The 17,075-nt window shown below is 47.9% G+C and overlaps 1 protein-coding gene across 2 annotated transcripts in view; it reads right to left on the reverse strand.

Annotated features, from left to right (window-relative positions):
• Positions 1-17,075, reverse strand: part of SPATA6 (spermatogenesis associated 6) — a 373,911-nt gene that overhangs the window by 227,420 nt on the left and 129,416 nt on the right. For both annotated transcript variants that reach the window (XM_086952403.1, XM_086952404.1), the window contains exon 5: positions 3,962-4,002. In XM_086952403.1, the coding sequence (XP_086808529.1) occupies positions 3,962-4,002 (41 nt within the window). The remainder of the gene's footprint in view (positions 1-3,961; positions 4,003-17,075) is intronic.

The following is a 17,075-nucleotide window of genomic DNA, read 5'->3' on the forward strand; positions in this document are numbered from 1 at the left end:
ACAAGGAAAATGGCCATGGCGAAAGCGATACAGATGTTACCCATTGATTTTAAATATAACATGGCTGGTCTCACCTGGGAGAAGCCCGCGTCTCTTAAGACTGGTAGCAGGTATTTTTTCCTTTGGTCGGAGAAGAGATCGCAAAACATAACAAAATGTAAACTGTCCTGAACAGAAAAATTGTCACAAGTGCATGGGGGAGCTAACTCAGGTTTCATCCAGGTATTAAAATGGCCCAAATAAAAATGAATAGTGTTAAATCTAAATTTTGTTAACAAAAATCTATGGAACGGATTAGTAACAAAACATAAATAGGGTTCAATTGCAGGTGACTGGAGTGACAAATAATGCATTCGAACAGATGGTTTTGATAATTCGACTTCTTCTCGCAACATATATGCCCTAGACAAAAACAGTTTTTTTATAAGACTCACATCCTGCTTTGTGATACACGAGGGGGAGGTGAATAAATCTGGACGTCCTAGTTCATTAAAAGATTTGTGCAAATACGCCATCCATGGTATCTTGTGACTGTACTCTAAACTCATCACGTCCCTCATGATCGTGTGATTTAACAGAAGTTCAGGGTTTAACCAGGTCTTAAGCCAGTATATTAATGGGGCCAATCTCAGTTTGTCCTGGATGTAATCCAAACCAAGTTCTGTGTGAATGGAGAAAACCGGGGAGGATTGGGGGAGGGACAGGACTGAACGTAAAAAACTATTTTCGGCTACCTGGATTTCTTCTAGTCGTGCGTACCCCCATAGGGACGCACCATACAGAGCCACGGGAAGGGATTTACTGTTGTAAACCTGGATGATTGCCTTCATGGGTCTATGTCCCAGCCTTTTAGCAAAACTTAAGATGGCCCTAGATGTTCTTGTAACCGCTAGGCTTTTTGCACGTATCTGTGGGCCCCAGGTACCCCTGCTATCGAAAAGCACTCCCAGGTATGGAAACACGGGGACTCCTGACACAATCTCCCCTTTACAAAAGAAGGTTTTAGTTCCTCTCTTGCCACTTTTCCCTTGTGTCCCTACAACCATGGTATGCGATTTGGATGCATTAACCTTCAGGTCCAATCGGTCCATAAAAGTCCCAAAAGCATCCAGCAATTTTTGGAGACATACCCCTGTGCGTGCAATGAGTACAGCATCGTCCGCGTATAGGAGAGCAGGGATCTTAACTTCTCCTACACGCGGTACGTCACATGCTGCCTCAAGTAAATGGTTGCCTAGGTCATTTATATAGATAGTAAACAACAGGGGGGCCAATATGCATCCCTGCCTAACGCCCCGTAGAGATCTAAAACTTGACGTGCATCTTCCCTCTTTGGTTACTCTTACAGCAGCGAATAAATCCTGATGCAAAGAAGCTATAAAAGCCACCAAGTCGGCGTCAATTCCCATATTAGTTAGGATTTCCCAAAGTTTCGATCTGTTGACCAAGTCGAAGGCCGAGGAGAGGTCCATAAATGCTAAATACAAGGTCCCCTCCTTGGCCACCGTATACTTGGAAATCAGAAGGTGCAGGTTTGAGCACTGCTCTATCGTGCCCCTTTTTTCCCTAAAACCATACTGTATGTCAGCCAGGCCACCGCAATCCTCCAGGCTATCTCTTAATCTCACTAAAAGGACTCTGCCCAGGATCTTAATAGCAGAGTCCAGGAGAGAAATGGGCCGGTAGCACCCTGGATCATCCCTTCTGCCCTTTTTAAATATAGGCACTATGGTGGACGTAGCCCATGTATTTGGGGGGGGGCGTGGTGTTTGCGGCTGTGAACACTTTAGCCAGGATACCAGCCCAGAATTTGGGGGAGTGTAAATAAAAGTCAGCTGGTACCCCGTCTGGGTCGGGGGCTTTATTCTTTGATGTGGCACAGATTGCGTTTTCCACTTCCCCACTGTTAAATTGTATAGGTGTGGCCACAGAACCTGCACCCTTTTGTGGCGGCGAACAGGCACCAGACTCACCATAAACAGAGCTGAAGTGGGCCAGCCACTTCTCATCGGGTATTACACAATCGGTATCTAGATTTGGAGAATCTGAAAAATAAGGGTGATTTACTACAGCCCAGAATTGCCTGCTGTCTCTCAAGATGTTAATGTCGTTTAGTTGGTCCCATGCCTCCTGCTTGATGCTATCCCTTCTGGACTTAGTAGCGGCCCTATACTCTTTTCTCAATACTGAAACCAAAGCCCTGTCCCTCGGTTGTGCTTTAAGGGCCATTTTTAAGTCTCTAAGGGCCCTGGTGCAAGCAGGATCAAACCATTTATGCAGCTTTTGTTCACCCCTGCCCCTTGATACCGTAGGATTCTCAGCCACTATATGACATATTGATTGAAAGGCGGCCATGGTGTCATTACCTGGCACAGTCGAATCTTGACAGATTTTAATGTGCTCCTCAATCTTTTGGCCGATATTAGTGTAAAACTCATCTGCTACCACATTCCCCCATTTCAAGCGCCTGCCTTGGTCTGTTGTGCGAAGGGTGAAGCCCTGTTTAGGATGCCCTGGCATGGGACCCAAAGCACCCCCCCAACGGATGAACAGGAAAACAGGATTATGATCGCTAAAAGGCGAAAGCACAGTACAGTAGGAAATAATACAGTTAAAAATGGCAGAGGTCACAAAAATATAGTCAATAATAGAACCCATGGGGGAGCCCTTGAACGTTGATGCTCTAGGTACCCCCTCTCCTGCTGTAAATTCAAGGAGGTTAAATTTGGCCAGAAAATCCTCCAGATCCTCACCACGCCTGGTATGTTCGAAGTGTGGGCCCTCCTATTCCCAAGCCTCCGTGACTCCTAAAATGGTGCAACCCAGATTACAGGGGTGAATATTAAAATCTCCCATTAACACCAGTTCATGACTGGAGGGGGAATTTTGGATAAAAGCAGTTAAAAATGCATCCAATTGGGTGATGTTATTGCCCCCAAATTCCTTATTGACAGAGTTGTAGAAATTGATAAACAGAATGCTTTTTAATGGGCAGCATATTTCAGCTCTAATGTGATTTGGCTGCTATTGCATGTTTTATATATATATATATTATATATATATATATATATATATATATATATATATATATATATATATATATATATATATATATATATATATATATATATATATATATATATATATATATATATATATATATATATATATATATATATATATATATATATATATATTTATGTGGGGCACATATAATATAGTGTTTCCGGGGTCCCACGCATGGGCGGGAATATTCTAATGCTTATGACTATTGATGAGGATCCCCTGGAAGAGAACTACCTGTAGGACCATTCTTCAGTTTTAGTGTCTAGCCTTTGGGAAACTGAATGGTCCATCCCAAAAATGTCCCTCTACACTGTATGGTTTGTGAAAAAAAAATCCAAATAGCGTCCGACTCCTTTCTGGGGTACGGCCACACAGCTCCGTTCTTTCACAATGCTTGACATTGTAAGACAAAGGACTTGTGTGAAATGAACCAGACAGAGGAACTAGAAACGGGGGTAGTTCCTCTCGTTCTAGTCCATACCTTCTGGTATTTTACTTCTTTTGTTGAAGTGGGAGAGATTGTAGAAGGGAGGACTCCCAAGAAACTGGATTGGACCAGTGGGCGTGGCTAGGAAGAAGCTGTAGGTTAGTGATCACTACTGTTAGCTCCTCCTATAACGCATTCCACTGACCTATGTATAGTCAGCCAAAGAGTTACATGTCCTTGTGCTTTGCCATTCCCATATATATTTCAACGGTATCCCAACGTTTTATTTCTTTAAACATTCCTCTAATTTAATGCATGGAGGCTCATTTTAGTTCGTGGAAAACATTTCACATTAATAACCAGGCTACACCACACATAGCTAAAGTTACCAACAAAGCTTACATTGAAATCGCACTCATTAAAATTCGACACCGTTTTTATCGCTCACAAGATTATATGAATTCTTACCAGTGCATTCTTTGGTCTGTAGCTTCCCAGCAGAGAGGGATCTTAAAAAAAAGGAACACGACTGTCAGCAAAGCTCCTTTAAACAGTAATACATTGTTTGCAACAGTGAACTCTAAGCACCCCAGCACATAATCAAGTGCCCACTCGGCATGGACACACGCATGTGCCTTGAATTACCAGACACGCAATAGTTACCCCGTCAAACATTTACTGTTTCTATAAAAAAGTGACACTGGCTTTAATTTTCATATTTACTACAGAATTCACATGAACAACAGTTCTCCCAGCACTGTTTAGCAAGGGGAATACTTTATAAGTACTGAGACTGTTTTCACCAAAGGAGGTTGTATCCCATTAAAAGAGATGGTAAACAATTTGTTTCAAGCAGACTTTGTTATAAGAAGGAGTGCAGTTGTCAGAGTTATACAGTATAAAACAAGACACCATCAAGACACAGCCAACCACCTGGCCACCATGCTTCAAATGAAAATAGTGCTAGAACAATCCTCCAGAAATATTCCAACACCAATGACCACCCTTAAATAGCATACCAATGACCACCTTTAAATAGCATACCAATAACACATCGTCCACCCGCAGCCCAAAAGAACAAAACACCATCAGTTAAGAAATTACACCAAAAAAAAAACAACAAAGTAAAAGAAGAGGAAAATGGACACATCAGCAATTGGCCAACTTTTATACAGCACTGGAACAGTTATCAGTGCATTAAACATCCACAGAAGCAAACAATGCACTACCAGAAAAACGTGAACTATAATCTTACTTCATGCACAGCCCTACTACCACAAGCCAGTTCTTTACAAAACCATTTTCTCGCTCAGAGAAAATGGCCACTATTCCAGTCATACATCAATCTTCCACCTAACACAACTGACTAGCCAGACATACTGGAGAACCCCTACTTGTCTCAAAATTGCTCAAAAATGTTGATGGTTTCTTGGTTTCTTTATCACCAAAATGTAGTCCTGATATAAACCCTCTCAACTACACACCAATCCTTCTGCAAGACACCTTTCACTACCTTTTGTCCTTGCTGTGACAACACAATTTTTGTCCTGGCGGAACTCTCCCCCTGAGAATCCCTGACACTCGATCCATTCTTAAGCCACAAAGGACTCAGGTTGGATCCAGCAAATCATCCTCCAAACACATAAAAGCTAAGAATGGATAACACGATTATGTGTGATACGATGTGCCCAGATGGTCTTTCTCAGATCCTCTTTAAGCATGTACCTGGTCTCACCATCTCTCTGTGTATTCAACTTGACCAATTTGTTAATGTTTTCATCCAGTCTACTAGCTTGGGAGGTATGTAGGGCTGTTCTAGGATGATCAGTGAACAAATCCCACACAAATTCTTGCATTTCGCCCCATTATCCGTAATCATTTATTAAACATCCTTTGAAAAGTCCAACAGTCCTAGAATTCACATGCCTCAGACATCTTGTGACATCCATTGAGATGTTCAGTCCACAAATAAGATCATATACACCTCCACAGCTGCAAGCAAATTAAAAAAAACTAAAATATCAAGCCCCAACTTTGAGCCAATGGAGCAGCCCTAATTACAGTGTCTGGTCAGAATGGCACAAAAATAACAACCCTTTACAAAAGTCCCACTTGCCAGCTCTTCATAGGCAATCAGAAGTGCTTCCTCACCCTTGCCTAGGTCAGATTCCTGTCAACGTGTCCTTTAGGAGCCAAGTTCACAACCTTAACTCTCACATCTACAGGGGGGTATACATTGTTTACGCCTACAGAACCTGTCCTTGCTGAAATTCAATTCCTCCTGAAATTCCAAAACCCTTTCGAGAATCCCTTCAGATCGGGCTAAGAACCACATATCCTGGGACAAGCTTTGACAGCTGCCAACACTGAATCTTCCACTTGTGCCTTGGAACATTCCTCTTGGCCCACACTCTGAACAGTGACCCAAGAGACCATCGGCTTTACCTGACAACACTACTCCCGACCTTAATTACCAATAAGAGGTAACCTTGAGAAGCAGTAGGCCACACAATTCTTAAGACCAGGTAAATTCTCTAAATAAAAACCATATTCCTTAAATCTATCTATGAATCTGTGGGGTGGCCCTCTACACACCCCGGGTGGAGAAAATCTGTACCACTGGGCAATGATCAGTCCTTGCCATGAAAGGCAAGCCCTACAAATAAAACCTGAAACGTTTAACACCTGGGAAAAAGCCAGGGCTAGAATACCATTCTTCAGTCTTCTTTAATGAACAAGAAGCAAATGCCACCACCCTTTCCTTCACATTGACTAGCTGGGAAAGAACTGCTCTGATGGCTTTGAAGCTGGCATAAGTGGCAACAATTGTTCTCCTTCTCGGATTCGGATAGCCTCATCGTATGCTCCAGACCACAGTAAGTTGGTATCCTTCTTCAATAACAATGTAGTAGGATAGGTTACAGTACCAATATTCTTAATTAACTTACAATAATATTCCGATAAGTTAAGGAACGGCTTTGTGTTTAACAGTCCACGCCCACGAATTTTGCCTCCAATGATCACCCTTAGAGAAACTATAGCATAATTCTCGAAGCTCTGAAATATATATTCTGTTGTTCTAAACACGTGACACGAGATGTTAGGTTCCTGTATCAATAGCTATATTGCTAAAGTATCTAAAAGTTCAAAATAATAGGTCTGCTAGTGCGTCATCATAGCGGTATGAATGGCTATTCTAAGAGCCAGTCTGTACAGATTGGGTCAAATCCACCCACCTTTACTTCCAAATGATATTGCAATTTATTGACAGAAAAGCTAAATGCTAATATTCCATAAATCGGCTGACATAATAAAGTAGGAGCTAGTTTTGAAACTTGTTTTAAGGTTTCCGGGATGGAATAATACTATAGTTGAGAACTAACCTTTAGGAATCCTTCTTTGCACTGCAGGTGTACCTGATGGATATTGCTGTTGCCTTATTACTTTCAGACCTACAAACAAATGCCCACTTGTTTTTTTGGTCTTACCTCTCTTGATGAGGGTGGCAAGTTTTGAGTCCACATTCACCTCTTGTTGAAGTGGCAGCCCTCCCTTGTGTCTTCTGTCAGGGTCACAGCAAGTCAAAACTCAATTAGGCCACACGAGAAGCTGGGAATGGCCCAAGTCCGGAGGTAGACTTAGCCCCAATCTGGAAACACCAATCACAGCAGTTGCAGCCCCCACCTGACCTATGGCAAGCAGAGAGATGTTGCTCTGATCCAGGCCTATAGAGATCACAGCAGATGTAGCACCCTTCTGGGCATACAACGATTATAACAGCTGTCGCCCCCACCTGGGCCACCAGCAATTGCAAAGCTGCCGCCCCCATCCAGGTGATGGCAATCAGTTGAAGCACCGGCTGGGCCTAAGATGATCACACAGTAGCTGTACCCACCAGGATCCAGGGTGAGAGAGCATAAGGCCCAACAGAGGTCCTCTCTAGCTTGCTCCTATGCAGTCAGCTCTCACTGGATGTCGCACCAGGGACACAGTGATTCTCTTCCCTTCTGGCAAGTCTATCCTGCTACATGTCCAGGCAGACTCCTTCCTTCTCTTAGCAGGCAGGCAGGATCTACGTGCTTCAAGGCAATTGAACAGCTCCCCCAGCAGAAAATGCAGACTTCAGGTGATGTCTCTACACGTCTGATAGACTGGCTGTCAGGTAGACACCAGGGCTGGATTCAAAGCGGTCCTCTGAGTACTCTGGATATCACTCCCTTCCCTCGTCGTGAAGGAGTACAAACTGTAACAAAGTGGGGTGGTTTGGGTCCCTTCTACGCGGAGGATTTGGATCCACTGTCTCAAAATATGAGACAGGTTTGGGGTGGTTCTAATTTCAAGTGTCCTTCTCATGTACCTCTCCAGGCACAACCTTTGTGTAGAGCGATTCTTATACCAGCAGGTAGTACCGGAACTGTTTCCAACCTGGTGCACGCACAACAGAAACAGAAAGGGCGTGAGAATTCAGCACCTGGCTGTCACCAGCCCAACTGAAGGAGTAATCAGAGACAGACAAAAGAGGCAGGTCTCACCTAGAAAGCCCCTCACATCTGACTTCAGTCTCACCCCCACTATCGACCAAATAGCAGTGCTTACCCTTTATTCCAGTCTACTGCCCACAGAAACGGCATGCTTGATACACCCCTCACATAGTCAGGGACTGGCCATTGCCTCTACACATATGCTAAATAAGTATGACACCAGGGCCAAAATAAAACCCAGGACCTGAGGTATACATGTAGTAGGGCACTCAGGGCAGTGGAACACGTCCATATATCATGTGGGACCTTCCTGTCCAAACATCTCAAATTTCTGTGTAGCAATAATTTTTACTGGCAAGAATAAAGCATGAAAAACCAACAAAAAGTCCAAGGACATGCAAGGCCAACAAAGAACCATAAAGTAATACAACTGGTGAACACAATACGGACAGCCTAGAAAATTAAGAGGAATGGGAGAAAAATAGAAGCGTGCAAAGAGGGGGGTAAACTATAAAAGGAGAGAAGGGTAGAAAAGGAGAAGAGAGGGGGAGGTGGATAGAAACTAGGAGACAGAGAAGGGGGAGTTGAAGTGAAAGAGAGCAGGACAGGTCAGTTATGCAGAGCCCAAAGACGCTTACCACAGAAATAAGGGGGGATGGAGAGGGGGTGGGCAAGTGCAAAGGCAGACTGGAGGGCAGCAGAGGAAGGATGCAAAAGTCTGGGTCATGGCTAATCAGGTGAGGAGGGGGGGTAGTTTTGCAAAAAGGAGGACCACGTGAGAAGGAAAAGGTCAGCCTTGTCCAGCATGTTGTAAATGATTTTTCTCACAGAATGCAGCTTTGTACATCGCCGCAAGCCAAACCTCATGTGACGGCAATTGAGTGGAGTGCCAGTGCCGTAGAATACAGATCTTAGCAGTTGTGAGGGCGGTGACGAGCAGGCGGCAGATATGACAATCCAAATGAGAAAGGTCAGCTAGGACAAGGAAAAGAACCACGGGGCTCAGGAGCGGCAGTGCTAGGTCCATAGATTCCCAGAGCTTCAATTCCACTGCCGTCCGGTAGGGGAGATGGCAGAACAATCCAGTAGTAAATGTACAATGTCGCATGGCGCATAATCGCATCTCTCAACATGCAGAATGAGGGTGGCATCCCTGCAGCCATAAGCTGTGCCAGGGACAAATGGGAGCCTTGGAGAATCTTAAAGAGAGTGAGCTTTAACCATGCCTTTCGGACGTCCAGGTCCTCCATCATCCCAGTCTTACTCCTCATATTCCACATGCAGACGGGCTTGCCAAATCCTCCTGAGGCTGAAGAGATGCGGCTACATGTAGAGGGGATGGACTAGGAGGGTGCAGAATCTGGACATTACGTCTTTAAACTGACCCCAGGTGTTGAGATAGGACAGCATCAGAGAATGGGGGGATTGTCCAGGGCTGGGGACAGTCTCCTCAGAAGACAGCGGGGGAGTTGCATGTAGCGCCATTGTTTGGAGTATCTTGATTGAACACACCGGTGTCCCCTTGAGCCTGCACTGACTCACGCCGTTGCTTCTCAGGCTCTTTATGGTCCAGCTGCTCTCAGTGGAACCTGGTTGACGTACCTATATGACAACGCTCACTGTACCCTAAGACGCCCACAACCAGATGCCGGTCCTGTAAACATCCCTACTCAACCACCAGCCTTAGGCCCGTATCTGCAGTTCCAGCCGGTCTCATCGGAACCGTGCTGGCTTATCGATATGAGAGTAATAATTGTATCCTAAGACACCGACGCCAGAGCCCAACTTCCCTGGACGCCGGGTAAACAAAATCCCTACTAGACACCCTGTATTGGGACCTTATTTGTTACAGATGCTCCTCATGGTCGCATGTTACATATATCCCGAACAAACAATTTTGTCTCTAGTTGGACCTATTAGGTGATACATTCGCCCCTTGCTCCATGGATTACCAGTTGGGTGCCCTATATGTTGGCCCCTCCATGATTGCATTTCTGATACCACGCAGCACAGCAAATACTTTGTAACCTGGTCCTGATGAGGATCTGTATTGATATCAGGTCGACACGCCGTTGACATCCTAGCGCAATTGTTTGACGCATTCTTGTTTTAGTTTATTAATCAACTGACTCATCTCTAAGTTGTTTTCAAATGAAATTGGACAACTATAAATGCTCCTTTGTAAATATTGATATCGCTGTTATTTTGCGCTACCCTCGCCGGTTTCACTTGTCACTTTGCGCCGTTCACTTTTTCACGAGCACAAATTCGCACAAGTGGTACAGGTTACATGCCATTTAATGCAATATAGTGCTTTTTCCCTAATTTAATGTTGAATATAAACTGCTCCTACCAATTACTGCATAAATCATCAATGTCTCCTGGTCTCCATTGCTTTCCTACAACTGTTGTGCATGTTCTTAAACATTTGCCTCCAAATATTACCTGTTGAGACATTGTTATTTGCTGTATATACTTATCACCCAGGTCTCAAATGGGTTTACAGGTTAACTTCTGGAGTCTATTCTTGATTGTTTGGAGAGCGGCAGGCCAAACTCCCCGTGCAAGGTCGCAAAGGGCTTGATTTCGCAGCCAGAGATCAGGTGGGTTAGATGTAGGACCCCCGCCCTGTGCCAAAGGCTCCATCAACCATGGACATCCTATGCAGAGACCAGTATTGTTCCATGGGGAAGCCTTGCATGAAGATGAGGGCCCACCAAATGGAGCTTGTGGAACCATATCTAGGTGGCGTGCATGACATTCAGCATGGGGTTGGGGTCCAGTGTAGGCAGGGCTAGGAAGATAGACGGCCTGCAGTCTTTTTGGGCCATCTTTGAGCCCACATTCGATTGCGACCCATAGCAGTGGATACTGGTCCCGGGATGCATGTACACCATTGGCACCAAATGAAGAGCCAGGTAGTAATATTCCACTCAAGGCAGAACCAGTCCACCTGCTGATCTATGGGTGATAAGCTTCCGGAACCGAAATGAAGGCCTTGGTGTATTTGTCTATCTGACGGAGGGTCGAGAGGGGTATTAAATGAGGAAGCATGCCCAACACGTAAGTAAAACGGGGAGGGTAACCATATTCACCGCTTGTATTCAGCCACTAGAGAAAGGTTCAGATGGGACAACTTTACGAAATCCATACATATGAGTTCCACTAGTGGGTTCAGATTGTCCGCCACCATGCGTTCCAGGCCCCTGTTGATAAGGACACCCAAGTACCTGAGGTGAGAAGTCTTCCACTGGAAGAGATAGCCGGCAATGCCAGAGCACCTGGTGACCCTTGACAGCGGCATGACCTCACTCTTCCCCCAGTTAACCATATAACCAGAAATTGACGCGATGGTGTCAATAACTTCTAGTTCCGCGTGGTGGTGGGCAGGACCGTCATGGTACGATGTCATCCTCGTATAAATCGTCAATGGACCACCTGGCGTGGGGATCCCTGCAATTCAATCCGATTGGTGTAACGACACGGCCAAGGGCTGCACTTCACGGAGAAATGGTAGGGGGGGAGAGTGGGCAGCCCCGACAGTTTCCCTATGGGCCGGGAAAGGGTCAGAAAGGAAGCCTCCACAGTTGATCTGCACTGAGGGTGGAGTTTTAAAGCCGCCTCACTTTGGAGATGAAGTCGTCCCCCAGGGCAAATTTTTGGAGCACGGCAAACACGTAGTCCCATTCTATCCTAGTGAAGCTTTTCTCAAGGTTTAATGACAAAGCAAGAGCCTCATCTGGTAGATGTGCTGCTAACCAGACAGCGGGGATATTGTTCAAAGATGGCTGGACAAACCCCACCTGCAAATGATGAATGAGAGAGGGGAGGAATTGCTTGAGGCGGGCGGCCAAAATGCTGGCCAATACAAAATCTCTATTTTATTGTTCTGCTACGTTTATGCTGCTTCCAATGTTTCAGATGTTATTGTTTTTTATCTTCCCCAAATTAGAAAAACAACATTCAGAAAACATTGGCACATGTGGTTATGCCAGGGTCGATTCTATAGTAGTTTTGAGGCATCAAACAGTCTCACAGTCCACAGTGCAAATGGATTATTGAAAACTTCTTGTGGAAGAAGCCTTTCACATGCATAACTGTCTGTGTGCTGAACTCTAACATCACCAGCCGGCAACCCACAGGGCCTATTCAAGTTGGGGTTGTTCCTAATGTGGGGGTTCAAGTTGTTATGTTGGGTATAAGTATGGGTAGGCTAGCAAAAAAAGAACTGTATCCGTTTACCAGCTAAAGTTAGACAGAACCAGGTTTGGAGGCGATACAGGTTAAGTATGGTTACGAGCCAGGGACGTGGCCTAGCCGGCTGCAAGATGGCCGCACCTTGAGTGGGCTCTGCCTGCCAAGCCGTTAAATCCTTCAAAATCCTGCGGACTTCGGTGGAGCCGCCGTTCTGCTCCATGCCATCCAGCTTCTCCATATCCGGGGGCCTAGTCTGTTCCCCCGCTGGGCGCACGCTATTGGGTTTTGCCGCTGTCTACGCGTGCGGCTACCGGGCCCGGCCACGGCTTAGCTATGGACCTGCCTACACCAGCCTGCTGAAGCCTGACGAGGTCTGCCTGCCGCCCAGCCGTCTCCCGATCCTGGTGAGTTGCGCTGCATCTGGGGTGCTTTGCGGCGGGGCATGAAGCGTGCGCACCGTACCGCAGGACCTAGGCCACTCCACCCCGGACTTGAGCCACCCAGTTTCTCCCAGGCCCATCGCTGCTCACCACCCTACTGCGGCCCCACAATGCGGGCGGCGCACTCCCCACGCTTCCCCGCTGCTTTCACACCTGTAAGCGCAGACCTTCCTCAACGTTCCTGGCACTTCGCCCTAGTGACTGGTGCTCACGCGGCGGCCTCCTACCTGCTGTGTAGTGAGAGGCCCGCCATTGCTGCTCTGTGCGCCGTGGTCTCTGCACCGGCATTCATCCGCACATAAGGTCGGACGACCACCATCGAGGCCCCAGCAGCCCACTGCAGTGCATTTCTGTGCCAGCCGGCCCTCCTCTGTCTCCCTTCTCTGCAGTGAGCGAGTCTGCTGCCCCGGCGCCCAGACCGACGCAGGTACCTGTGGACTAATAAAGAAACAGCGCTAAATAGCACAGTCTCCTGTGAAGGCCCCATGCTTCCCTAGCATGCAACTTTGGATTGCCTCTCCTTTCCTTTCACCCATTTGCCTCTTGCCTTCCTCAGCCTCCCCCAACCGGCGCCGCAGCTGCTGCCTGCTGCTGGCCTTTGGATTGTAACCACGCCGGACGGCCCTGACCATTACCACCACATATCTGGATCTTTGTTGCAGCTGGGAGTCCTGGATGGTCAGTGCATTCCTGTGCCGGCCCTATCCCGCGGCCCTGCAATGCCTCCCCTGTGGCGGCCTCCTTCTGGGGACCTGCATCAGCCTCACTTCCTGTGCACCACACGCAGCCTCAACTCCCCACGCTGCCTCTTGCCCTTCCCTGAGCTGCCTCTTCACCTTTCCTGATCCTCGGTGGCTCGGGAGGTGAGCCTGACGGCCAAACCATGGGGAAGGCCGACCCCAAACAACCTAAATTGGCCTTCAATCAGCGCAGGCAAACACGACATGATGGACGGCTTTGGAAACTGGCGAGCCTGCCGTTCAGACTGTAGCTAGCCCAACCAGAGAGGACGACTTAAAGGCTACCATGCTGCACGTGAAAGCCACCCTCACCGGCATCGCCACCCAGCTCGACCAACTATCTGCCCGACTGGATACTATCAAAGCCCGGGTTGACTCGCAAGATGCACAGCTGCCTCACGTTGAAACAAGAGTCTCAGACATTGAGGATGCTGCGACCGGAGACCATCACAAACTACTTCAAATGAATAGTTTTCGAGCTGATAAAGAAGAAGAACGAGGATTTGGAGGCGCGCTCCCGTAGGAGCAACCTTCGCATCACAGGCGTGCCCGAATCCTCCAACATCTCTAAAATGGAAGATATCATAGAGCAACTCAGACAGGACTTATCTTTCCCCTGTTTTCATTGTTGAGCAAGCACATCGCTCCCTGGGCCCTCGGCCCACTCCTGGCCTGCCTGCTCGCCCAATCATTGCCAAACTGCTGAACTTCAGGGACCGGGATGCTGTTCTCCGTGTGGCCAGGGAAAGGGGAGACATTTGACATCAGAGGAACGCCCTCGCCTTCTTCCCTGACTACACGGTGGCGGTGCAGGCTGCCCGCCGCCAGTTCCTCCTGGCCAAGCTGCTGCTCCAGAAACACGATGCCTCCTTCTCCCTGGCCTACCCTGCTAAGCTGCGAGTCAAACAAGGCTCCCAAGTTCATGTTTTCACAGAGCCTAACGCAGCACAGGCCTATGCGAAAAAACTTGACAAGCCGCAAAGCTCCTTACCATCCAGTTCCCTGGCTGCTGTCGACGGCAATTTGAGTGACAATGACTGACGTTTACTTCTATTGTGGTTTTGCTGTTTGTGCATCCTGAGGCCTGTTGTTTGTTCCGTTTCATGTTTTTTTTTGTTACATGTTATCGGTCACATCGACTTCTACACTGCACATCCATACCCAATCACATCTAGCTGCCATTTCGCATCTGTCCTCATCCGTCACTCACTATCATGGCACAGTGATACGACGGACACCACCACATCCGCGGTCTTAACGACCATCGTAAGGCTCGCTTAGAACATGCCCACCTCATCCGTCACAAGATTGAAATTTGTGTCCTTCAGGAGACCCATCCACTGCCCGCCACATCCTCCAGACTTCTCTCCAGACATTGGGGCGAAATTCACTCCTCCATCTACTCCTGCTACTCTTGCAGAGTATCCATCCTTCTGCTCAGAGGGCTTCCCTGGCATACATCTCAGGCATTGCGGACCATGAGTGGGCACATTGTCATCCGGCGTGGCACCCTTTTGGCCCAAGTTACGTTATATGGTCCCAACTCCGATGACCCTGAATTCTTTGCACAAGTGTGGCAACACATCTCTACCCTGGGCCCTGCTTCGCTGCGATTTTAACATTACACTTCCTGCCACCCTTGATCGCTCTGGACCCCACGCTCTACACCCGTGTGCTATCTCTCTCCTACATTCCATACTAACCGATAACTGGCTGCTCGACGTGTGGTGCCAAACCTGCCCCAGAGTGTGCTAAGGCACGTGTCTGACGGGCTCTCGAGACTGCTGGTCCTGCCTGGACCTCTGGAACACTACTCAGGACACCTTTGCAGGGGTCACCTCCGTAGACCATATGGAGCGTACCCTTTCCAACCACGCTCCCGTCCGCCTCAGTCTGCTCCCTCCTCATTCCCCGCTGCACATGTTTGACTAGCGGCTGCACCCCAATACACTACAGGACTCGGTGTTTTGCGAAGAGATCCAAGCCGCAATCACAAACTATTTTTACCTTAACGCCGGCTCCGTTGATTACCCTTCCACACTCTGGGAGGGTTTTAAGGTGGTGATTCTGGGCGAGCGTATCTCTAAGCAGTCTAGCGTACTGCGCTCTATTCATTGTGCTCTTGAACAGTTGGAGGGGAAAATCAAGGCCCTCGATTCTTCGCATTCCCTTAGCCCTAGCCCCGACACCCTTGTGCAGCTCTGGGGTAAGCTTACTGCTTTTAATAATGAGGCCAATAAAGAACTCTCTTTTCTGGGCAGGGAGGCGAGGGGACGACGCTTTGGTGAAGGGGATCGTCTGGGCAAGACTCTAGCCAATCATCTACAACAGCCTCATGCTGCCTCTTATATCAAAGCGCTCCAGGACGGTGGCCCAGAAAGAACGACCTCTCCCGAGGAGGTGGTGGCTAGATTCACCTCCTTCTACTCTCAACTCTACACCGCTGGGGTTGCGCCATCGTGCGACATCCTTGATCAATACTTCGACACTCTTGAGCTCCTCTGGCTGGGTAACAGCCATCAGGAGTATCTCAACGAACCCTTTTCTAAGGAGGATATCCTGGCAGCCATTAATAGTCAACTGGGCGACAAGGCTCCGGGCTCTGATGGTCTCCCAGGATCCTTTTACAAAGCTTTTGCGCTCCTTCTAGTCCCGCACCTTGCAGCCATGTACAACGACTCCTTTGAGTGCGGCCACTTCCCTCCTTCGCTCCGGGAGGCCTTGTTAACGCTTCTCTTGAAGCGGGACAAGTCCCCCGAGGTTCGCGACTCTTACCGCCCTCTATCTCTCATCAACACTGATAATAAGATTTTCACCAAGTTGTTAGCCTCTCGCCTTCTCTTGCTTATGCCCTTGATTGCTCGCCCAGACCAGTCCGGTTTCATGCCCGGCCACGCCACATCCCATAATCTCCGGACTATCTTTGCCGTCCTCCATCAAATCAACCCCGCCCTCCTGGCCGTGGCTGCCCTCTTGGATGCCACCAAAGTTTTTGTTACTCTTGAGTGACCCTTCCTCTTCCGTGCTTAGGCTTCAGCCCGGTTTTTCTGTGCAAAGTCCACCTTCTTTATACTCTCCCTACAGTCCGCCTTCGGATCAACTGTAAGATCACGGAGCCCATCCCCGTCGCTAGGGGCACGAGGCAGGGGTGCCCACTCTCACCCATGCTCTTCGCTGTAGCTATGGAGCCCATCGCTGCCAAGATTCGGCAGCATCACACCCAGAGGGGTCTCGGCTTTGTGGCCTGAGCTTCGGTCGTCTCTATGTACGCAGACAACATCACACTTTATGTCCGCTATCCCCAGGAGAATCTTGGCCATATGGTTCGTGAGGTGGTGTACTTCGGGGGTCTGTCTGGCATCCAGGTGAACTGGGGTAAGTCCATTATCTTTCCCATGATGGACGCCACTGTCCCTTTTACTCCGGATTATCCGTTTGTATGGGCGTCAGGCCTTCTAGATATCTGGGCATATGTCTCAGCAGGGACGAGGACGAACTCTGGAGGGCAAACTTCGGTCGGGCGGTGGACTGGCTGGAATCTAAGATCCCCCTCTGGTGACGACTGCCCTTGTCTCTGGCAGGGCGCATAGCCATCACCAAGATGGTGGTGCTCCTGAAGTTTCTGTACCTTTTCTTGAACATCCCCATCCCACTCACGGTGCATTTTTTTTCCACAAACTCTGCTCTCTTATAATGACTCTTGTCTGGGCCGGGCATCAGCATA

This window comes from Lissotriton vulgaris, chromosome 1_1 (assembly GCF_964263255.1).
Source record: "Lissotriton vulgaris chromosome 1_1, aLisVul1.2, whole genome shotgun sequence".
Classification (NCBI taxonomy): Eukaryota; Metazoa; Chordata; class Amphibia; order Caudata; family Salamandridae; genus Lissotriton; species Lissotriton vulgaris.